Source organism: Eimeria tenella, genomic scaffold (genome assembly GCF_000499545.2).
Source record: "Eimeria tenella Houghton genomic scaffold, Eth_scaff45, whole genome shotgun sequence".
Taxonomy (NCBI): Eukaryota; Apicomplexa; class Conoidasida; order Eucoccidiorida; family Eimeriidae; genus Eimeria; species Eimeria tenella.
The window spans coordinates 103517-127313 of record NW_013543375.1 but is presented as its reverse complement, the minus strand read 5'-3'; the positions used below and the strand labels follow the sequence as shown (position 1 = coordinate 127313).

General features: G+C 50.7%; 2 protein-coding genes across 2 annotated transcripts; both read left to right on the top strand.

Moving 5' to 3' along the window:
• Window positions 1–7561: 7561 nt before the first annotated feature.
• Window positions 7562–10851, top strand: ETH_00009900 (uncharacterized protein; the record flags this gene model as incomplete). Its single annotated transcript, XM_013377057.1, has 6 exons — window positions 7562–7742; window positions 7932–7994; window positions 8477–8562; window positions 8801–8871; window positions 9034–9133; window positions 9322–10851. The coding sequence occupies 6 exons, from the start codon at window positions 7562–7564 to the stop codon at window positions 10849–10851; spliced, it is 2031 nt and encodes a 676-aa protein (XP_013232511.1).
• A 10073-nt stretch (window positions 10852–20924) lies between these two features.
• ETH_00009895 (folate/methotrexate transporter FT1, putative) lies at window positions 20925–23570 on the top strand (the record flags this gene model as incomplete). The annotated part of the gene is made up of 3 exons (XM_013377056.1): window positions 20925–21001; window positions 21202–22003; window positions 22140–23570. The coding sequence occupies 3 exons, from the start codon at window positions 20925–20927 to the stop codon at window positions 23568–23570; spliced, it is 2310 nt and encodes a 769-aa protein (XP_013232510.1).
• Between the last annotated feature and the right edge of the window lie 227 nt (window positions 23571–23797).

Genomic DNA, 23797 nt, shown 5'->3' with positions numbered 1-23797 from the left:
CTCCAGTTGCAGCTATTTGTGATTTCGTGGTTGCTGCATCTATTGCTGCTGCAATTCTTACTGCTTCTCTCTTTCCCGCCGCAGTTGCCGTTACCGCCAGTGTTTCTAATGTGATTGCTGCTGATACTGCCGCTGCACCTCCGACTCTTGATACCGCAGGCTTCGCTGCTACAGTGCCTACGGCTTCTTCTGCAGCTGTGGGTGTCGTTTCCGTTGCCGTTGCTGTTGCTTTTGCTGCTGCAACTGCTGCGCTGGCTTCAGCAGCTGCTTTCGCTCATCCTTTTGTAGCTGTAGCAGCGCCAAATTAATGGCTGTTGGCGCGCCTGCTGTATATACGCTGCGTTCGTTCTGATTGCTAGTCCTCGTGCTTTAGTTGCTGCCACTGCATGTGCTATGGTTGCATTGCTCCTTCAGCTGCAGCAATTGTCTCCAGCTGAATTTGCCGCTGTTGTGGCTAGTGCTTTTGTTGTGGAGGCGACGTTGCTTTTTCTGTCCCACGCTCAGTTGTGTTTGTTTTTGCTGCTGCTTAGAATCTTTTGCTTCGTCGTGCGTAGTGCTTGTGCTCCAGTTGTGACTGCTGCCGTTGCAGCTGTCGCTGCAGCTGTCGTTTTTGTTGATTTTTCTGCAGTAGATGTTGCTGTTGCTGCCTCGCCCGCTGCTGCAACGTCAGCTGCTCCCGTCACGTCTCTTCACCCCTCAAGTGGGCTAACGTATAGAGTATGCGGACCTGTCAAAGTACTTTTAAGTAGCATTCCTGTTTAGCCACTCTGCTCTACAATTAGTAATTCTAGTCGCCAATGAGGCTTAGAATCAAGTGCGTCTCACACGCTGAATGCGCGTATTGCACTGAATGTACTCATATTTAACTGCTATGTTCTCCAAACAGTAACTCTCGCCACGTGTGCAGCCTACTCTCCTGCACTCGTGACGTGCTAGTGTCAGCTGTCTCTTTCACTCTACCGAGTTGCTGCCTGTCCACTTCTCTCAATCTTGCTTATTTGCTCGACGCTTCCTCTCCGTTGCATTCCCGCCTCCAGTTGAAGGCAGGACGCTAGTTCGGGGCGGCCTTGATGGCCTTGGGCCCTGTTGTCACTTTACCCATGGGGAACGGGATATATATCTTCTGTTCAGCGGTTCCTTCTCTCACAAGACCTAGGCCTGCATGCCGAAACATTCACATGTGTCTGGCTTTATATTTGTCTTAGTCATCTCCCAGTCCTCCATGCTGACTTTAGAGATAAGGAGGTGGAAGCTGTGGGCTAGCGCCATCCCCATGTGTGCCGTTGTGTATCCACTCCCGAGCGATGGATAGGAATCCTCACCTGAATGGACCCATTATGCACCGACAGTATAAATGTCTGCATTGCGTTACTGGTCTAAGAAACCACATCAGCCGTTTGGCTCCGATGTTCAGATCCAGTTGAGAAAGAATGATACCTCACTTTCCCATTTCGGCCTCACATGCGGCTTCTGCAACCTTCGATGCCGTCGTTTTGGTGCCAATTAAAAATAGTTCGCTTCATTCTTCAGGTGTTCCTTTATGTCCCTCCAAACACAGACGGTAAGGCTGAATAAGCCTGTTACATGTGTCACCACACTGCGCTTCGTCTGCCAGCGCGATGTATCGTAGCCCCACACGTGATGCCTTCAGTTACGCAGGGACACGGGTGTGTCCGGCCCAGAACCCCGCTAGTCACGTTCCTCAAACTGTCCAGTAAGGTAGCTCAGCGCACATTCAGCATTCAGAGGCACCTATTGGAGTAGCCATTATTTGTAGCCCACCAATCCGCTGTCTACATGGCAATTGTAAGTTCAGTGCTAACTTGCTGTAACAAATGCATAATTAAGGCGATCCACCTAAATAAGAAGTACCAGAACTCTGGAATGGCTCTAAAGGTGGACTGAAATCTGCTGTTGACGCGGACCCAGCAGCTGCCGTAAGCATCCCAGCTGCTTCAGGGCCTCTACTAGCAAGAAAGCCAGGCCGTGAGGCAGATACCCACAGAACGCTACTCGCTAGACCTAATAAGCATAATGTGTATCTTGGGTCGGTTTATTCCGTCACCTCCCAAGACCATTTTTGCACTGTACCGTGGTGGGCAGTATATCCATGCCGATTCCTGTTCAGCAGGGTGCAATAGCAACATTATTCGATTAACGGACGGCCAAATGAATTAACATGAGATTTCGGAGTGGCTTTTAATCATAACCATAGCCTCGTGATCGGGGAAGGTGAATGCCTGCGATACGCATCTAAGCAACCATCCCTGACTGACCTTCGACCTGAAAAACTAAGGCGAGCAGTTGTGACTGTTGAGACCCCTAAGTTGCATCCCCTAGTGAACAATCTCATAAGTCTCACTCATCTTAAGTTTGTTACTAATCCACGTCCGACACGAAAGGGGAGGATATGGGGCGGATGTGGGCCACCTTCCGTTTCCCGCCTGTGTTGCATCAATCGAAAATTGAAGTGCCACGACGGCGATTTATGAGCTACTCCTTCCCCCTATTTCCCCCCAAAGAACGCGTGTGTCAAATGTAAAAGTAAAAATGTGGCTCATGGCTTTTCTAGACGGAAACTGTCCTTCGAGCAGCAGGTGGTGGCACTGACCTAGCCAGCACAGCTCACAGGAGCGCTTTGCCCCGTATCGATGTAGTTGGAATCCCCCAGTCTCCCTCATCTTCTTCTGTATATCTAGCTGACTCTGGTGACTTATGGGTCTTATATCTTAATGTCAACTCAATGAAAACGAGATTAGTATGTCTGTTTGTACGAGGAGAGGAGCATGCATGCGTGTGTGCACGATCAGCCTCTTGCTTTGAGCGCAGCGAGGCACACCACTGGTCCCCCACATTTTCCCACTTCAGGTATTTTCCTTTGTAACATCACATTTTTACTGTAATTTGCTGGTAGAAGCCTCGCGAAGTGGCTCTTATTAGTAGAAGGGCAGCCTCAACGCTAGTTAGGCAGCCTCTTCTCCGATCTTCTCCTCCAATTGGTCATCTCGGCGCGGTATCTTTTTTCAGTCCGTATTAGATCTCTTTGGAAGCCGTAGCTCTTACTTTCACGTTTCCTGCTTGCTAAGGACCTTTATCACTTTTTTTTGCCCCATTGGCCCTGCACCTACTACTCCCCCAAGTTGTTTTAACTCGCTCCCCTTTCGTTCGAAAATGGCATACGCAACTTGCCCGTATTATTCACCTTGTGTCCATTGGAACCTTGTGGTCCCGCAGTCGTCACCTCAAGTGTATTGCTACTACGTCCCCACTACGTGGACTTGCGTTTCTTCAGTGCCGAAGTGCTGTTGTGTGGGCTGTTGCTGCTGCTGCTGTCGCTGCAGCAGCGGCGCAGCTGCTCCTGCCCAGGCCGTAGAGGCGTCCCCCGCTGTGGCGTTCCCTCCGCGGTCCGGCACTGTCCAGTTGGAGGGTCAGGTGCAGATCAAGCCGCAAGATACCTCAAAAGTTGCTGAAAGCAGCAGGAAAAAAAGTGCTGACGACGCGGTAAAAGGCTGGCGGAGGGTCAGCAGCCTTCCGCGCATGCGCGCTGAAAAAGAACCTAGCGAGTACTCCACAAGCAGCAGCAGCTACTCCCGGGATAGTAGAAGAAGAGAAAGAGACTACGGCTCCCGCAGACGGCCCAGCCCAGATAGCCGTGGCCGTTGTGAAGGAGTGCTGATAATTAAGGGGCTGCCAAGGATGGACAGAGGCGATGACAGAAGAAGACGTTCTGAAAGCAGCAGGGAGAGGGGCTGCATGCTGAAGGGCACGCTTAGATTCAATGCTGAATAAGCTCCCGCAGCTTGGCGTAGGGCCAGGCGGAGACGGTGCAGCTGTAGCGACACTGCTGCAGCAATTACTGCTGCTGCAGCTTTTTGAGCTGGTGCAGTGGAATGCATTCTGTCACAGTGCACCTCAAGGCGGCCGCGGACGGGCGTCGCCAGTGTCCTCATTTCTCATGTGGAGAAGTTTGCGGGGCCTTATTGTTCTTGCTGAACGGAGGCAGTGCTGGTTGCGAGCAGCGGCTAAGACAACGCGATGCTTCTCTAGATTGACGATTAGGCCATCTCAGCATCGTCTTCAATGGAAACGCAGCTCGTCAACGAAAAGACTAGCGTTGCCGTCTCTTTCATTTCAACGCCCTTAGCTGTAAATAAGCCTGTTAAAGCAGAATATTGTTTGTGAGCTTCCGGTTCTGTTAGTTTGACACTCGTGTCCAACGAGACATTTTCGGTGCCTTCGTTTGGTTGTTTTGCTCCTGTACGCATTGTCACCGGACTGCGCCCAATTTGAAATCCTTACTAGTGCAGCAGATGAAAGCTGATGGAGGATAGCAGCAGTAGCTTTTGTCTCCCTGAGTTATTGGAGATGGCTATTGGAAGTGCTTAAAGTAGAGGCAGACAGTGTGTAGGCAGCTACGTCAAAAATTGCGTATGGTTGCCGAGCTATTAGAGCGGGGACAGATACACTGACAACCAATGTGAGGTTACGCCACTTATTTAGGTGTAGGTGACCAGCGGACATCAATAGTGCAAGCCTTATGGCGTGCTTGCCAAGCTGTTCGGTGGTTTGCATTGGTTTTGAGGAATGTAGATGCAGTAAGGAATGGATCAGGAAGGAAAGAGATCAAGGCCCAGAGGCCTGCAGACTACGTAAATTAGAAGAGCAATTGAGCTTGGTCAACTCCGTACTGAGACATTACAGAGAAAATTGGGGGAGACACACGTATATGAAGGAACCAGCAAATACCACAGAAACACGGCGCATTACATTACACTGAGCCCGGAAAAGGACAGAAGAAGCAAACTTCCATAGAGAAAAACAAACGAGAAGAAGGGCGGCTTCTAAGCGAGGCAGAACGTTAGGGAGACACATTTAACATCTTCTACTGCATGGACAGACGGGCGAGGGAGATACAGACGCGCACATTTACAAGAATGACGACAGGAAGAAGCGGTGGAGGAAACATGGTGAGGCGTACGGAGGCAGGTGCAGGACAACACTGTTGTTGGCTGTACGAGCGCATGTCAGTAGAATTCTGAGAGAACTCTAAGCTTTTATTGCTTTCCCCGCCCATATTGGGGAGTTATTTAAATGTCTGGACGGTATGAAGTGGAGTAAGTACACAGTTTGCAGCACAATGCCTTGGGATGCCCACATGTTTGCGGAACAGCTTCCACCAGACATTTTTTGTCGAAATTTGTGGTTTTGTCAGTTTCTCTCTGGTTTGCTTGTGGCTTGTCCAAGGTCTGGCATAAAAGTAAGGCTAACCGTACTGTAACTCCAAACCTTGCCACGATTTGTGGTTTCTTTCCCCTCTGTGTGGATGATGGTTTGTGCATGGACTGAGCGTTACCTCAGTTCCAAGTAAATGCTCAGGGCGCTGGACCCTCTTGCCAAAGTAGTTCCCCTGATCTTGACCCCCAAGAGCTGAGGCATCTCTGTGGAGATACTGGTGGGTAAAGAAGCTGTGACTATGAGTGTGGAAAGTGAGTTTGACACTCTCTAAATTCTGACATCCATTCCTTGGCCCGAGAAGACGACTAAAAGAGAGGGCCTCGCAAGGAAGCACCAGACACTTGAGTAACTGTTAAAGCGATTTCCTGGTTAGGCGTTAAGGGCTTTGGGTTAGGACGGCTTCAGGGGAGTGGCGTGAACAAGCGGTGGTGCTGCCATCCTAACTGTTTTAAGCGCACGAGTCAAGCCCACATTGTAGTTGATATACAGAAGACCATGCCTGCTTTGTGTTGACGACGTGATATGTTATGTTGCATAAGGAGACCTCGTGCCTCCACCAACTGTACTTCTGGTGGGAGCCGTAACAGCAGAATGTGCAGGACTTGGAGCTAGAGAGGCCAAGGATAAGCAAAGCTGGGGCCACGGCCGCAACTACGAAGAGATGCCAAGAATTTGCCCTTAAGTACTCCAAATTTGAGCCTTTAATGTTGTCACAACGCAAGAAGATTGTATCATTAGGCTGAATGCTACTGCGCTCTGAGCAACACCCAATGGCGGAAACGGCAGGCAGAGGCTAAACAGGCACAGGGATCTCGGTAAAGGATGGCATTATCTATAAAACTTTGAACAAAATTGGCCCAAAATATTTCAACAGCAAATTGCAGTTGCAGTTATGCAGAGATTAAATTCCAGTCAGCCGAACGACATTCAGAATGGTCGGTGACCTGGGCGTTGCGTCCAAATCTGGGTGTGCCACTGGAGTGGGATTTTAGATGAAATATTTCCAAAGTTGGTCATCTAATTACTTGCATATTTTGAGGGAATGAAAAATTTTGCTAATGGGACTAAAAAGCCCTGTGAAAGTGTTTGCCTATTCTTCCTGTGTGGTGGGCTCAGATAAGCAGTGGTCCGTTGAAAGTTCCGTGCTTTGTGGGGCTGCGGGCTCCTTCCAATTCGTTTCTTTCCGCAAGAAATCGTCCTAAATTTCCCGCGCTGTCACATTGATCATTTGTTCCTACCTTGAGCGGATAGACAAGCATCCACGGAATTCGTGGTGTTGCGCGGAGCGAGTATCCGGTCACAGACCCCTTCGGCGACGTCTCGTAGCTACGAGAGCAGCGCCAGAACAAATGCAATTTCTGGGCATCCACCGCCTAGCTCACTTCCCAGGCATTTGTCAAACTGTTTTCAAGGCTACTTCATAAAGATTATTTGAAAAATTTCCCCAAGGACGGTCGTAAAACGCAGTTTGGTGGTTCTCTTCTTGTCCGTCTGGCGAGTCTGGGAACCCTATACCCCGAATTCGAAGCTCCAAACTCCAAACAATAAATGCCAAATTTCGTGACAGCCATGCCTGTTTTGTGCATGCGAGCCTGGAGTCGCCGACGCTTCTTAGCGCCGTCACTTCTGTCGTTGGCGGTGAAGCTAGCATGCTTGGGCAGCTGCATTTTTCAAGCTAAAGAGTAGACAGACACCCCAACAAATTCTTTGATTACAGTCTCAGCATTTGAGGTGTGGGGAACTTCCATTCTCGGGTCCAGGGGCTTCTGAAGTTCGGGGAAACCTTTTTTGACCGGATACCCTCGGTTCAGAAAATCAAAACATAACGTGCTGAACACAACAGCTATTCCTGCGTAACGGAGATGGACTTAGGGAAAGTTGCTGCTCCCCAAGAAGGTACCTTCAGGCCTAAGGCCTAGAGCTGGGACGGGGCAGAGAATAGCAGTCTTTTGCCGGAAGAAGCCTTATGGTGTTGCCTTGCGTTGTGGCAATGTCTTGTGGTTTGTCAATTCCGTATCAGTTTGGGCACAGATTGATATGTATGTCTAGTTTTAGAGGTTTGCACCAATATATAGAAGTGGACTATATCCAGAGGAAATCATCAACCGCAATTTCGAAGCTTTGGTACAAAATAAAACCCTAGCGAGTTCAAAGAGACTCGGAAGGATCAGGAATAACAATTATTGCCACCGCCGTTTCCAGCTGCGATTCGAAGGGTTTGGTTGTTGGGGCACCTCGTATGTCCAGCACGGTTAGTGAGAGGGACGCAACGCTGTGCAACTCCAAACCCAGTAGAAGTGGTTGACTGCAGCGAAACTTTTACCAAATGAACACCGGCAGCATGGATAAGGGCTGGCAGGACAATGGGACCGAGAAGGCAATCATGACAGATGCAACATCAGTACTGGCCGCCGCTGCGGCCATTGAATCGTCTGTAATGCAGCGACTGAGAACGCAACGCTGTGGAAAGCCATTACCTCCCATGAGCCCCACTCAGGCTTGCGTAAGTCCGAACTAGAAAAAGGGGTAGCATTCCTTGGCGTTGAATTCGTGATTCCCAGCATCATAAGAAACAAAATCCCGAGAATACTGTTTCGGTGCTTGTACGAGTTAGGGGAAGCTGCTGAAGTATGTAAAATTGCTGAAGCCTCCTTCGTACTCCGTCCTTTGCATTATGTGCTTGATTTGTTCATCAGGCAATCATAAGCAACGCGTGGCTAAGGCGGCTCGAAAGGGAAAGAAGGCTGCTACAGGAGCTCGTAAGACGAGGCTCCCCTAGTTCGGTCTTTACACTTAATGGTGATATTACTGCTCGTGCTTGATCAATATGTGATTTTGTGGGCTTGCAAATTGCAGTGGAATGGTGAACGCTTACAAGAAAGTACTTAGTTTGCATGTGCTTTAAGGCCCGAAGCAGGCTGGCATTTTGACTAGGGCTTGATGTTTAGGGCTCAATGCTTGTATTTTGTGAACACTAGAAAGACGCAACGAGCGCGCTGAGAAACGAGGCAGCACGTGTAGTGCAGAGGTGCTTCAGAGGTAAGCCCGGAGGCCTCAACCGTGATCTCTGACACGCACACACTACACTCTGGGTTATGTATTCGCACGCTGCCAAATCTGTTGGGTTGGCACTTTTATCCGATGCTGAAGCTCATGTCTGTTTAGCCTCCCAGCTGCTGGCTAAGAGTCTCGTTGGTAGGTTACAAAATATCGTGAGAAGATGCGAGTCTGCTTGTTTCAGGGTTCCTCTTGCGAAAGGCTCTAGGAGAGGAGCTGCAAACGACTGTGATTCGGTGGAAAAATCCGCCCAAAGGGCAGAAGCACGAGGTCTGGTGATATACATGAGTCGACGCCACCGCTGAAGCAATTACAGCAGCTGCTTCAACGACACGTGCTGTTCGTAGAGCCATTCTTCAACATGGTCGTATTTCAGGCTGCATGGCGACACTGTAGCTGAGAGAAAATCCTGTTGCTTGGGTTCAGCGTGCAGAAGTTAGACTGCTCCTTTGGCACTCACGCAAGTGAGTGCCAAAAGAGAAGTCTAACTTATGTGTGCTTGTCTCAGGCTGAGGTATCCATTCCGGATCCGCCAAGATGGGAGCGTAAAATACCCATGCACTTTTGCCCACTAAGGAGGTCAGTCTTCATCTTTTGCCAGCATCTAGAACCCGTTTACTTCCTCCCAGGCGGCATTCTGCACGGTGCCCCAAATCCTTCGCCTTTCACTATAATCCGCAGTCGATGCTGAACCCTGCTAACGTTCAACAGCTAAAAGTTTGTGCTTTTGTCATATCTCAGGGCCTATGTATGCCCTGTTCCAGTGGTCAAAGGCCGCCTACTGGTGCGGTTCCTTGTAGATGGTCGCGCTTACGCCCCCCACCAATTGACAAAGCATGAAGTAAACCCCAAGTCGACACTAAGAGTTTGGCGCTGCTGAGGGTGCATGTACTTTCTGTGTGGAAGCTGACTCTGCCGTAGCAAACCTTTGGCACACCATCATCCTGCTGCTGCTTGTGAGGTGCAGAAGTGTTGCTGCCCATCAAAGATGTAAGTGATATGCTTTGTATTTTGCTGCTCCCGCTGCAGGCAGACATAGGTGAGACGCATGGGCTTCTGCTGCTTCCTGGATCGTCTTTGGGGGATCGCGTGGCTCCTCGGTACCCTTGGAAGGCAGCAAGGCAGTGGCAACAACAGCAGAAAGTGCTGCTTCTGCAGCAACTGGATCAGGAGCAGTTCCAGAATGAGGGAGTACAGCTGAAAGAGCAGCCGCAGCCGCAAGAGCGGCAGCCGGAGCACCCGCAGCAGCAACAAGAGCAAAAAGAACAGGATTCATCAGACCTTGGCCAAGGCGTGCAATCATTCCTAGAGAGTGGAGTACTTGAAGCCCCTCTGCGCCCCCCTCGACACTTCAGCATGGGCCTATTGGGGTCGCCAGACTCACTGAGCTCCTCCTGGGACTGCAGTCAAGAGGAACCTGGTGCGTACTCATGGGGTCCACCCTGCAGGCCCTATCGTGACCACAGCCGCAGCAGCAACGAAGACGAGGACCTATCGCCGCTACAAAAAAGGCCCTCGTGGGCGTGTGGAAGTCGGATGCATCAAGGGAGGCAGCGCCACATTCCACCAAGGTGGCAACAGCACCAGGAACAACAACGCCCGCAGCACCAGCAGCACCAACAGCAGCAACAGCTGGAGAATGCTCTAAAAATGCAAGAACAGGAGCAGCATAGTCACAAGGAGCGCCGCAACCACGGCCATCACTCAGCGAACCATCAGCACAAGCATGGAGGGATGGGTGAGTACAAAAGTCTCAGCACCTCCGACTCAGACGGACCCGAGCATCCTTACTGCCCAGATGACAGTGCAGGCGAATTAGCAGCAATAGAAATTGTAACAACCGCAACTGGGGTAACGGCAGGCTCCGTTTTTACTTCAAATGGCAATGAAGAAGCATCGAGAGGCTTCTGCAGCCCGAAGCCGCCACCGCCACCCAGTACCTGGGTTTTCCGTGGTTCGTTCACTGATTCACCAAGAGGCCTTTCTCCCGGAAGAACCCCTGAAGTGGCCATTCCGAACGTTCGAATAACAGCTGAAGGGCCCCAGCAGAAACTTGAGATATCTCCGGGTAGCTGCGAGTCAGGTCTGCAGCTCAGTAGCATCAGGGCGCCTCAGGATACCCCCTGTAAGGGGCTAGACTGGCGCGAGTCAACAGATGACGAGTACCCTGGGAGTTCCTGGCCTTGGGGCCTCTCTAAGAGACCCCTAAGTAGTACAACAGGTGCAGCCCAGAGAAGCTCATCCAACGTCAAGCATGCTCACCTCAGGGAGAGCTGCACAAACCTTGCAAGGGCGATGCACGCAGAAGAATCTGACAGCTACACCTGCAGGAGCAACAGCAGCAGCAACACCAGCACACTGTCGATGCATTCAAGCGGGATTCGGCAGCCACCTGGGTCCCTCCGCAAATGTCGTGACGTCCTTATAGACAGCGCAGACTTGACAGGTGGACTTTTGTGGGCCCACAGGAGGAGCCACAGCTACTGGGACCTTAGAAGACCCCTATCAACAAGCCCTTTGCTGCTAAGGTACACGAGAAGTCTTTCGCTGCAGTGGTAGCAGCACAGCGGCAGAAAAGATTACTGTGGCAGCAGGAGATAGGAGCTGAATTGTGAGCAGCAGGTGCTCCAGTAGCCAAAAATGCGAGTAAAAGCCAAAACTAAGAGCTCTTCTTTGAAAATTGCCCTCTGCAGCACCTGGAGGAGGGCACCGGGATTCATCGTTCGGTCAAAATGGCATGCATAAAATGAAGATATACAGTGGTTGTAGCAGCTGCTGCTCCCATGAGCTCTTCTGTTTTGATAGGAATCATAGCCCTGCGAAGCCCCAAGAAAAAGCCTGCCCTACGCAGCGTCAACGCCTTTGGGCTGCGTCTAGTGATCTTCATGACCCTGTTTGGACGAGGTGAAACTTTGTTATTTTCATACGTGGAGGACATTTGATAATTTAGCAGAGCGCCAAAATCTGCCTTATGCGTTTGGGCTCTCAGCTGTGCATCTGGCTGCACAGTGCAATAGACAAGGCGGAAAACTCTATGGACAGCTCCCGTTGCATTCAGTGCCTCTTTGGAGGCCACTGAATGCTGCGTAGAGAGGGAGGCAAAGTCGTTCGACTTTTGCTGTTGCATTTGGTTGTTGTCAGGATGGGGCAGGCTGCAAAGTGCTTCACTTTGCTACGGCAACTCTTAAGCTCAAACCTGCGTACTACCGCTCATTCAGTTGCACGGGTTCCACGTTTTGTCGCTTCTGTCACTGTACTAAGACGGCTGCGAAATAGACTCAAAAAGTGGGGACAACTAGTTATGCAAATAGCCAAACATGACTCAACCGAGTAACATACGTAGAAAGACGCTCCCGGGCGCGCATTCAAGCAGCACTGGCTAATTAGCCTAAGCTTGGCTCTTATGATACCTTATCTCCGTAAGTGCGTATCATTAGCATCTTTGAGAAAAGAGGATTTTTGGGCCGGATATGACACGAAATTGTTTACCCAACTGCATATAACAAACCAAGTAATTGTCTGATTTTTGTACAAATGAGTGACGGGCTGCACTTGTCATGGAGAACATAGCTGAGTGCTGTTGTGGGGAACACGGTTGAATGCTGTAGCAGTCACAAACAGACACTTGTTGCCAATGCAGAAGAGAAACAGGCGACTGCTGCGTCTTTGCCACACAATACCCCCGACTTGTCATGTTTCAGTTGAATGTGTAAAGCGCGGGTGAGATAACAGATCAGCGAAGCCATGAAGGTCCGATTATATCTGTATATGGCGTCAGAATATTGACTGGGCAACGCAACGCACACGGAAGAGCCAGGTCTCGCTGGTAAGTCATGCCGGTACGACAACCTAGACAAAAAACTCCCAGAGGAACGTTGGCGTTTCAATGGGATGCCGGTTAGCTAGCAAATGAGCTACCCTTGAGCATACACGCTGCGTGTGCGTTGGTGTTATGCTGAGGCACTATGCAGCTGTGCACTGGGCGGTGCACAGGCATGCGTGTTGTATCAAACTGTTCATTTTAAGGCCGGTAGACCAATAAATTTGGAATACCCAAAAATGATTCCGGAGCAACCGAGAACTGGCTTGCACGGTTCCCTGCCGTGAACCGGCAACTTCTAGTGCAATTATTACTATTACCACCACGTCTTCATAGCCTGACACGTTTCTTCATGTAGAATACCAGCGGCTGCTCTGGTTTTAGAGAGACGGCAGTACACCACTTAACTCTAAGCAAGTTACTCTGACAAAACTGTGCGCACTCTGCACCAAAAAAGCGTTTGACAGCATGTGGCGTTGGCTGGAACTATAAACTTCGTGGGACTACATCCACATTTTTTTTGCTACATAAAAGGGGCCTAAAACCGTTTGTTAAGCGTTGACTCAGCGCAAAAAAGTTTAGCAAAATTTGAATGCAGAGAAAAGCTTATGGCTATAGCTCAGTGCAGCTTTTGAAAGAAAGAGCAATTTTGCGGAACCTGCATCCACTCTTGGTGGCCGTGAAGCTCACAGAAACATGGCTGTTTTAGTTCCAGGGAGTGTGTCTCCAATATCCAAACGGGAAGCGAAGTGGACTACGGAGCAGTAGTTCAGCGGAAGCATGACTTCTGAAGGCAATGCTTCAACAGGAAATACCTCAAGACTACTCAGGGCGGATTCTGCACTTTGCAGCACCGGCTATTCGAAAGGAAAGCGAATTTGTTGCTAGACGGAGGCTTGTCCGCCGAACCTCCTGACAGTAGTCTTACACCAGATGAAATCCGTACGGTGGCCCATGCCTGCAATTCGACGCATTTTCTCAGCATTTCCGTCAATGCGTTATCTCTGCCACTACTCTAAAGTAACTCGGGTGTTCTGGATATTGTTCTTACATTCAATACTTGTCCAAAATAAACGTCTTCGCTTTGCGCCCTATCGAACATTTCTCTGGCTATGTTGCAGTCATCATGAGAACACCAGCTAAAGGAATGCACAGGCATTGTCTCCTGAAGCTCGCAAATTTTTCACAATCATCTGGAGCATCCAAAAAGAAAAATGAATATTGCCATCCAGAATGAACCGTGGACAGGCCATCCCGCCTCTTGCTACAGCATCATGAAGGTTTACAAGAGCTTCATTGTCTGTAGATGCAGGATCACAGGCACTCATGATTGTCATTAAATATTCGTTTAGCCAAAGAATTAACTATACAGTAAACAGGCAGCAAAGTATCATCAGTTTTCGCTGCCCGGACAAGCGGGTTCAGTACACCATCAACAGACAGCATACTGTCCTCAGCTTTCTTTCGTCTAGAAGGACAGGAAAGCTCCTTCATTTCTGTGGATAGCGCAGCCTTCATCACTATGCATAAACAACACCTTTCGCAAAGCGTCGTCTGCCGCAAACCGATATTCCTACGAGCAAGACGCATGGAGACAAGATCATCGGAGTACTTGACCTCAGCAGCGGTGTCTACCGTGTTCTCATGAGCACACTCAACACGCCACAGGCCTCGTACGTTAGCCTACCATGCCTCTATGAATGGGCTGCATTGCTTATTTTTCTCAGTTGCGCTTCCATATGCCTTTGGTGGGCGCATATCATCGTCTGTGAAGGCCTTGGCCTTCTCTTAAAAAATAGTGCATATCTCACACTGCCTCTAGCAAAAGCAGCATGTCCACGTGCTGGCCCTCTGTAGCGGTTGCTCATGTGTTGCTCTAAGTGTAGGGGTAGAGCATGTACACACAACACTTGACGTGATTTTCCAACGCAAGGGAAAGTAAAATGAAACTGTACATAAAACTGCTGGTCAACTGAGCTCGGTAGTTCAAGAAAGGAGGGAGGTCCCTGACGGGAAGCCAGGATGAGCCTATATTGAAGGTGCCGTAGGATGATAAGGGGCACATCTCCACTGAGGTACTAGGCTGCTTTTGTCCACGTTCTGAGGCAGGGACCCATTCAAAATTCACAATATCATATCAAAATGCCTAATTTTGAGATGCACGGATGCAAGATAAGTAAGCTTCCCCGAGAGAGTTATTTTGTTTGAAAATGAGCCTCCTTAAAGTCGGCATCTTCGGTTTTTTCACGTAAGTATGTAGATGCACACCCCATGCAGGGGCCTACGCTTCTGTCAGGCGTTGTTCCGCTTAACCGGTCACCTTAGTGACCCGGAATAGTCTGTTGAAGCCTGTTGTATGAAGTTAGCTAAATTCTCTGTGAATATACTGGGCAGGGCCACCTCAACTGGGATTTTTGGCCAGAGCGACAAATCGCGTAGCAGGCAACCGAAGACGAGCTCGCGAAAGCCGCAACTGGTTACTGAAAAGCACTGCTATACAAAGCAGCAAGCTCTTGATTAGGTTTGCGTTGTGAGACGGGTCATTGGAAATTATGCATCCGCCGTCATATTCAATGAAATAAAGGATCAGTTGGTTGTAATAGCTACAGTATTGGGCAAGGTAAAAAATCCCACTAGCCCGGCTCCCCGAGCCGGAAGGGGCTTGCCCACTTTGGAAACCGACTGAAAAAGAATGAATTTGGGACAGTCATAAGGCAACAGAGAAATACAGCAACAACTGGGGGAGCTCTATCGTATGGCTTGCGGCCTAGCTGCACAGAGGCAAAGGGGTGAAACAGTTCCTGTTTGCCTACCTCACCACTCGACTACATTTACTTCCAAGTATCGTACAAAAGTGCTATGACTTAGTTCATAAACGCAGAACACGCTTTTTAGGATAGCGGGCAGCTCTAACAAGTCAAAGGGGAACTGCAAGTGTTCTCCGCGCCTGAGGGCACAGTTCACAGAAACTAGCCATGTAGTGTTGAGCACTGCAGTAAACCAAGTACGTGGTCTTCGAGGGCGACAGAAGTAAATGAAGTGCATGACATTGGTGAGCTTAGATTTGCTTGAGAGACTGAACTTTTAAGCACAGCAGCGCCTTACGTGCAGAGCACGCATGGTGCTGCAACGCCCAGAGTGGGCTCCGGCAAGAATCCCGTAGCGTGCAGCGACTCTGTGTAGCGAGCCCTTACAGAGGTACTACTGACTATTTGCATAAATAAATACTCGTGTATTACCATTAAAAACATTAAATAAACACATAAATGAGCATATGTGTCATTATTAGTGTTCGGAACGACCAGCGCCGTTTCGCGGTGTTCATTCCATTGCTGGATGGATGTACCAACACTGCGAGCCCCCTGCCCTGGCCCGTCTGTAGAGAAGTACGCCTACTCTGCAGCAACTATCAGGTTTCCTTATCGAATAATTCTTTACTAACATTTTTAAGTCATAGTTGTGAATGTTTCAGCCTCTTGAGCTTGTTCCTGCGCAATGTTGTGCTGACATGCACTACACTGCGCCCCACATCCTCAGGGCGAAGAACAGTTCGTTCTATCTTTAAGTTGAATCTGAGTTTTCAGATTTCCTATCTAACTGAACCGCTTTTTCCTGAACAGTTTCTTCTGGCTTGTTAGAGCTAAAACCAAGAAAGTTTGGTACAGAGATAGCGTTAACACCGAGCCAGGTTCGGTGCACCCACAAAATTGTCTGCAGCCCAGAGCAGTGCAATCTGTCTTAGGAGCAGCGCTCTCTCGCTATACAAGAAAACAAAATGCCAAGCGTTGTGCTTATATTCAACGATTCTCCACGTACTACTACCGGTCTCGATGCTGGGCTTTTTACCTTGCTAGAAGGCCGCTGACGAGATAGCGCACAGCTGATGATTGCAACAGGTTAGGCTCAAGCTAGTGGAACATAAACTGTGCTCACTAAATTGGGATGAAGGATTGAAATCATGTTTCGTATCTTTGTGGAAGAACGAAGAGTGACAGCAAGTCGGTAGCTGTGGCGCAGAACTGGCTGGCCCAACCTTCGCCTTCCATTTTCGTCTAAAAGGTGCACTGCTGACTGAACGAGTAATCGAAAGAAAACGTAGATATGCTCGAGGGAATATCTTAAGCACTAGGCGCTCATTCAAGGAAGAAAATGCATTCGAGAAATCCCAATTACTGCAGGTCGTTCAAGGTACAGTTGTGCCTTGACCCGCTACATTCTCTTCTCTTTTCTACAGGGATAATTGCTTGTGCTTCAGTGTGGGTGCGTCGAACTAATGTACCTAGGCGTTCTATTATGTAGCTCCACGTTTTCGAGCCTCGGTAATCTATTCCTCGCCGCTTTATGAGTTGAGGCCACGAGCCAAATCATCCTATATAAGTCAAATCGGGTGTTGAGTCGCTGCCATGGCTGTAAAGCAGTTGATTGCTCTAAGTACGGAGGGCAGGGGCGTCTTTGAAAGAGAGTCAGACACGACTGCAGGTGCCGAGGCGCTCTAAGGAGTTATTGATGAAGAGCAGGCTAGCGAGCGCCAGAGTTTACTCTGTTGCACGGGTACGACAGTAGTTGCATGATTTGATCTTCTTGAGCCCAAATGTGAAGCAATACTGGACGCTGGCATTCCGCATGGCTTATTTAGCTTGTTTATTCCAGGGCAGCTTCAGTTTGGAGTGCATTGTCTTGCAAACATATGGGTTCATTCTGAGCAGCACTCAGGCTTTGTATTTAGAGCGTTGTATCGCAACTGGGGATGCGGCGCTGGAGCTAATACTTTAAGGGCGGCATGTTCATGAAACCTAAACATAGCAGCCCTTTTCTGAGATTAGAGTGGATCTTGAGCCACGAGCTGAGCTGGTAATTCCAGTCTTTAAAACTGGTGGCCTTCATGAATAGGACCTGCCTAACATAAAAGCCATGCGCTAACGCAGTAACCCTAGTCTGTAAAAATAAGAGTCTCGGTGAATGTCGAAGGGTGTGATATGCTAGTAGTACGAACTAGCAGAAAAGGTGCGTCCATAGACTGCAGCTAAGCGCCCATATGATGCGCAACAGGCAGTACGCGTGACACAGAAGAAGAGACTGCAACAATGACGTTCACCTACTTGCACGATAAAGATCACGTATGCAAACGTGCGAATGCGTAAACCAACGGGCTACTACAAGTAGCATGTGCGAGCAGCAGCCAGCTCCATGGCCTACTGCATGGCCTGTATTTTGTTCATGCATCACCGAGTTAACCGCAATAGCCAGCTGAAAGCTTTGCCAGAAGCGGTCATGTCCCTTTGTATGCATGCTCATTGAGTATGAAGGTGAGTATGAAGGCAAGGCTGCTGGGCAGCAGCACAGCCACATTCTCGCTGTGGATACCGCGCTGGGGATACATAATCAGGATTCTTCACGGGTCTCTTATATTATTAAATGCACGCAGCTTAGCTACTGAGGGGAGGCAAACGAAAACCAGAGCATGCCCACTGTGGTGCTCGACGTGCTAACGATCCTTTGTTTCATGATTCCCCAGCCACCAGGCCCCCGCCAAAAACCCTCACGACAAGCACATCATACTATTGCCTGGCAAATCTGGCAAAATCATTTACTCAATGCACAGCACCTCGTAAGCTAGCTCTATGTAAAAGGTAGGCATCAGTTGCAGGCAAACAGATTCGTTAGGCCAGTGTGCGTGCTGTGGCCCCACAGTGGTGGTTGGGGAACATGATGACTATTCAGCAGAGTGCTCACGGTAGTCGGATAGAAAGTTTAATCCATTTTAAAATGTCTCTGACTTTTTGGTGCTTTCTGTGCAGGCTTTGTGAGGGGTGCAAAGTAGTGTTCCACTCTGGACCAGGGAGCAGGTTTCCAACGTCAGTGTGGCAGTGGCAGAGCGAGCCTATTTGAAGCCACTGCTCTGCTCAAAGTAAAGTACTTATAACAATTTAATGATTTCTTTAACATCACCTTTGTTCGAGTTCTCCACAAATGCGGCAGCTGGACTCCCAGCCTGCGAAGTGCGCGGCAGCCCCGTTTCCTTGGCGTCCCTAACAACAGGAAGGCTTGTACAGTATGTACAGATCTTGGTAGCCGAAGAGATCTATTTGCAGCTTTAGTGGTTGCTCGTTCGAACTTCAGTAAATAACAATAACTCGCACGGATTCACAGGAGCTCTCTAGAGGGATTGAACCGCCCCTCAGAGCCTGCTCAAGCTGTTTGACAACCTGCTAGACCTATGTAGTGAACTCCGCTTATGACGGCCCACACAGCACTGTATTAATACTGAAACATGCATAAGAAGATCCAGGTGGAGATGCCACTGAGTTTCTATCTCTAGAAGGACGTACAAGCAGGAAGCCGCTTGAACGACCCATAACAGCATTCACAGAGTTGCGTAAAACTCTACAGAGCTGTTGAAGGCTAGCGAAACACGTGGCAAGATACGCTACCCACAGGGAGAAACAGGGACTGGTGATTGAGTGCCTAGCGGATGCCTGGAAAAATAAACACTGCTTTTCTGACATTCAGCTCTCAAGGGTACGGAGGACCCCACGAACACGAATATGTTGAAAATGTATCTACAGAAAATGTTCCTGGAGATACTCAGAAGCTTCAAAGTCTTTAATGAAAGAGAAAATAGCGTAGTTCTGCAAACACCGCAATCCCATTTGCTCGCCTAATTGCGAAAGGCAAGTATTACTCAGTGACAGTAGCTACGAGACGCCTTGGTAGCCTCAGATAAGTAGCTCTGAAGCTACATCTATACTGTGCTCTTAGGTCTGAATTTACCATAGTTACTCAGTGTTCACTGCGGCCTAGTGCAGTGCACCGGTTTGACAAATCGAGCAAACTGGGCTTTTGTAGCTGCAGGCTCGCCTTGGCTTTCCTGTCCGTATATCCTTGTCTCTGTGCGTCGCTTTCGATGCATTAGCGTATCACATTCCACTCAGTTCCTCTTTCCTGTGTTCTAAATAAGCCACGGCCAAATGTGTGCGGGATATGCAAGCCTGAAGACGGCATTTCTGGCTCTGAGCAGACACTCAAAGCCGTTATCTTCTGTCCAGCTTGCTTCCCTGCACAGCAATGTACCTGAGTTATCGCAATGTGCTGCATCAGCTGCCCAAGATATAGCCTGGCTGTAGGAGGTTTGCTGAGCTGTGGTGCGCCAAGTCAATCCAGCTCGTGAACTTAAGTGGAATACCAAAAAGGACGTTTCACCTATTGTTGTACACTTCCCTTTTACGTAGACTCACGCAGCCCCAAAAGCGAGGCTAGAATTACAACCAAGCTTTCTTGTTTCCGTATTTTTTCTGCGATTTGGCCATAATCTTTCGTCTTTTTCTATTTAGTTTTAGGGTGAATGTGACAGTTTCACTCGCTAGGTACACTGTACATTCCGTTTCTTCTCACACGATGTGCATACTGCATGCAATGACGCTCTTACCTACAAATTCATGTTTTCTCAGTATTGCTGCATCGTTAGCAAGAGCACAGATTCCAATACCTGTATGCGATGCATGCATTGCCACCGGTTACTACGCTGCACAGGCAAGCGATAGATCCAATTCGTAGACGAGTTATTTGACACATCACCGAACGAACCTCAGGAGTGACGGTAAAGTGGAACTCCGCACTGGCTGCCGTGCTGAACAGCCTTATTTACTACCCTTGGAGTGCGAGATCTGTGCAATGAAGCTCCAGTTAGGAGCTGCCTTCTTTCGGGACCCCCGTCCCTTTAGAGCAGACCCGCAGGATTAGGGGGCTTCAGTGACAAGACAGGAGACTTGTACGTGGCTACAGAACCTTCCACAATTGTCGTTCCAGCACAAGTTACGTGTATCGCATGCAGAAGGATGCCAACTTAATACAAGCTCTTGTCATGAAGTATTCAGGCGGTAGGTGGTGGCCGGGTTGACATGGTGCAATAAGTACGAGCCTGCACTGTGTAGGTGCCGTTTCAGGCACACAATGGTAGATGGCTGGTGTCTCATTAGTCACGCACAGAGCTCATGCAAACAGATGGACACCGATTCAGAAGTTGGAATCTTGCTGGCCAATGAACTGAGCCAGAACAAAGGATTATACGGCGCTTTTATTTGTATTATATAAACCAAGAAGTGCGGCCTTTGTTCCCGAAATAATTATGAAGAAGGCCAAATCGCCGCTGGCGCGCCCCACCCACCAGCGGTCCCAGCCGCTGCAGCTCACAGCCACGGCTCACCCTCTAGCTGGAGCAGCTGCTACCCTTCTTTTCCCACATCTCATTGTCATTGCTGATTCTCGTAGACGAATACATTGGGTGAGAAGCTCTTCTTCATGCTTATCACTAGTTCCCGTCTCGCATTGTCACACACTAAGCCTCTCGCTCATCTTCGCGGGGCCACTTCAGTCGCAGTAACGCTGCGAATGGGCTTTGAGCATTAAGATCCTCTTTTATGATCCTAGATTCAGATTGTTACTTCATTGTGCAGCTAAGATAAGCATTTATACGTGTCTTTCGCTCGCCAGACCCGTGAGATTCCGCAGGCTGCTGCTGTTTCCATTGCTGTTCTCCTTCGTTCTCTTCGCCATTGCGGAAGGCGGTCATATTATCTGTTTCCCCTGCTCTTTTTCTTTAATTTCCAGAAGCTTCGCTCTGTTTTGACCCGCGAAAGACGCTGAAACGGCAGCGGCTGCCGAGCTCACCGCAGCGCTGTCCATGAAGTAGCGGCGGAAACAGCTGCAGCTACTATTGCGTTTCGCGGGACCGAAACAGAGATTTGTGGAAATGTAAAGAACCGAACAAAGAAAACAATAACTGTCAAACAATTCTTCAACAACAAAATTCAAAATGAATGCAGCCGCACTGCCGGCACCAGATCTGTCTGATGCCGTACTTGAGCTGGCGGCACTAGAGGACCTGGCAAAGTAAGACCCAAGGACCCTCAAATTGTAGCTTACAGCATCTCCTATAGACATAGAGGTGTTCTGCTACATTATTTTGCCCACTTCTGTTCATAGTCTTCTATCTCGAGCTCCCATTCAGCGCATTTTGCAACTAGCTGGCTAGCGATTCGCAGTACAGTATCCGGCTCGTTGTGCTGAGCTGTCGGAGTTTTCTGCTGCAGAAATGAAGCGGAGTTGCCCACGGTGGCTCCAGTGCCGCCAAAGTCCTCTTCAGAGGCTGGCGAGGCGGAAGGCCCTGCTTCTTCGCAGAGCCTCTGTGGGCGTTTGTTCCTGCGCCCGTGTCGCTCGCCGGCGCTGTATTTCCGCCGTTTGCACATGGAGTTTGGGGTATCTTTGTTGCTGTGCCTGATGTCGAACTACTTATTCCTGAAGGGGGCAGCTTACCACATGGCGATCGCCGCTTCGACTCCTGTATTTCGGGAGGTGCTGAAGCTGCCAGCGGAGCAGCACAGCGTGGCGACGGCGCTGTTCATGATTCCCTGGAGCGTGAAGGGGATTGTGGGCTCGGTTTCGGATTTGTTTGCACTTGGGGGTTACCACAAGCGTTCGTACATGCTGCTGGCGTCGGGGAGCGGCGTGGTGGGTTCGATCTTGTTGATAGCGTCTGCAGGGCGGCTGACGATGGGCATCGCAGTTGCGGGTTTCTTTTTAATAATGGTGCAGGCGAGCTTCAACGACTTGCTGTGCGAGGGTTCGTACACGCGGAAGATGGCGGAGAAGCCGCACACGGGGGCGGCCTTGACTTCATTTGTGTGGCTGTGCTCCTCCGTGGGCACGTTTGCCCAGGCCGTGTGGGTGGGTCCCGTGGTGGATCATCTTCCTTTCCAGGTGGTGTTGGCTCCGTTCATGCCTCTCTGTGCGCAGCAGCTGATCCTGCTGGTGTGGCCGTGGCCGTTTCGGCCGTGGAAGTCGCACGCGGGGGTGGTGGGCGAGACGTACACCCCGAAAGCGGAGCGTTTCAAGGTGCGTTTGGCATTATTTCTTGTGCAAACAGGCTGTGGAGGTGTGCAGTTCGAGGGTTCCGCGGGAGCTGCTGCGGAAAGCGGGGTTTCCGCGGGCGAGTGCTGCTGCTGCTGCGGGCTGTGCTGCTGCTTTGCAGGGCTTTCTGCTGCGGGAGCACGGGCGGCTGTTTGCGTGCGCGCTGTGCCTGACGGTGTGCGCGTTCGGGTCGATGGTGGCGGGGCTGATGAGCGACCGCATGCACGTGGTGGGGATCTGCTACTGGTTCTGCTCGGGGGTGTGCATAACGGCGACAGTGGCGTGCACAATGCCCGCGCACCTGGCGAAGCCAGTGCTGTACATGTTTCTGGGGCGGTGGCTGGTGCCGAACATCTCTTCGCAGTTCTCCTACTGGCTGCGCGCGGGGCCGGACTGCGTGGCCGACGGCCCGCACTTCAGCTGGAGCTACTTGTTGACTTGGAACGCGCTGGCGCAGTCGATCTTCGCCTTCGTGGGCGTGGCTCTTTTCCAGCGGTTCGTCTCGCGCTGGACCTTCCGCAGGGCCTTCCTGGTGACCTCCGTGCTGCAGCAGCTCACCTGCCTGCTGGACGTGGCCATGGTGCTGCGCTGGAACCGCAGGATCGGCATTCCCGACAAGGCCTGGTACTTCTGCTCGGCCTCCATCATCGAAGAAGTGGCCTCCATGTGGGCCTTCATGCCGGGCTGCGTGCTCATTTCCAGACTCTGTCCCAAGAACATCGAAAGCACCATGTACGCAGTGGTTGCGGGGCTGCAGAACTTCGCCCAGTCCATGTCCAAGCTCAGCGGCAACTTCTTGTGCTTCACTTTGCTGGGCGTCCGCACGCTGGCCACGCCTGGGGGCCCTGCATGCGACTTTTCGGGGCTGCCGCTGGGCATAGGGCTGGCCATGGGCGTCTGTCCTCTCCTTCCCATTTCCCTCACTTTCTGGCTCGTCCCCAACATCTTCATGGACCAGGCGGTCACAGCGGACGGGCCCGCGGACGCTGCTGCTGCGGCCCCGGCAGCAGCAGCAGCAGCAGCAGCCGCGCACGCCCGCGAGCTCACCGACGTCGAGCAGCAGGCTGCTGCTGCCAGCACCCAAGTCCCGCCCAGCGGCGAAACGGAAGCACCAGACGACGCAGACACTTCGCCGGTCTCCAGTGCAACTGACACGGGCTCCGCACCAGCAGCAGATACTGATAAAACTCCCCCCCCAACCCCACCAGCACCAGCAGCAGCAGCAGCAGCAGCAGCAAACGCTGCAGTGGCTCCACTCCCAGCAGTGGCGCACACACACCCAGAACCGCCAACAGAAGCGCCCGCAGCAGCAGCAGCAGCAGCTGGAGCTGTGCCGCGCACTGAGGAAGACAATGCGGGGAAAAAAGGGAAAGCAGCAGCAGCAGCAGCGGCTGCAGCACCAGAGCCTGCCGCTGCAGCAACACCACGTGCCACTGCAGCAGCAGCACCACCGTCAAGTATGCCTGCAGACGAGAGGGCTGCGGAGACGCAGACGGACCAGAAGCAGCAGCAGCAGCTGCAGCAGCGGCAGCAGCGGCAGCAGGAAGAATAGGTGGTGCCGTCGCAGCGCGCAGGCAGCAACAAAGCGGCTGCACTGTAGGTCCACGAGCAGCTGCCCGAAGCGGCAGCAGCAACAACAGCGGAAGGAACCGGAAGCGATGCAGCAGCAGCAGCAGCAGCAGCAGCAGCAGCGCGAGAAGCAAGAGGAGCAACAGACACCGGCGTGGCTGCGAGGGCGCAAAGAGCTTCTCTTTCTCCGCAGGACTTCTGTCTGAATGA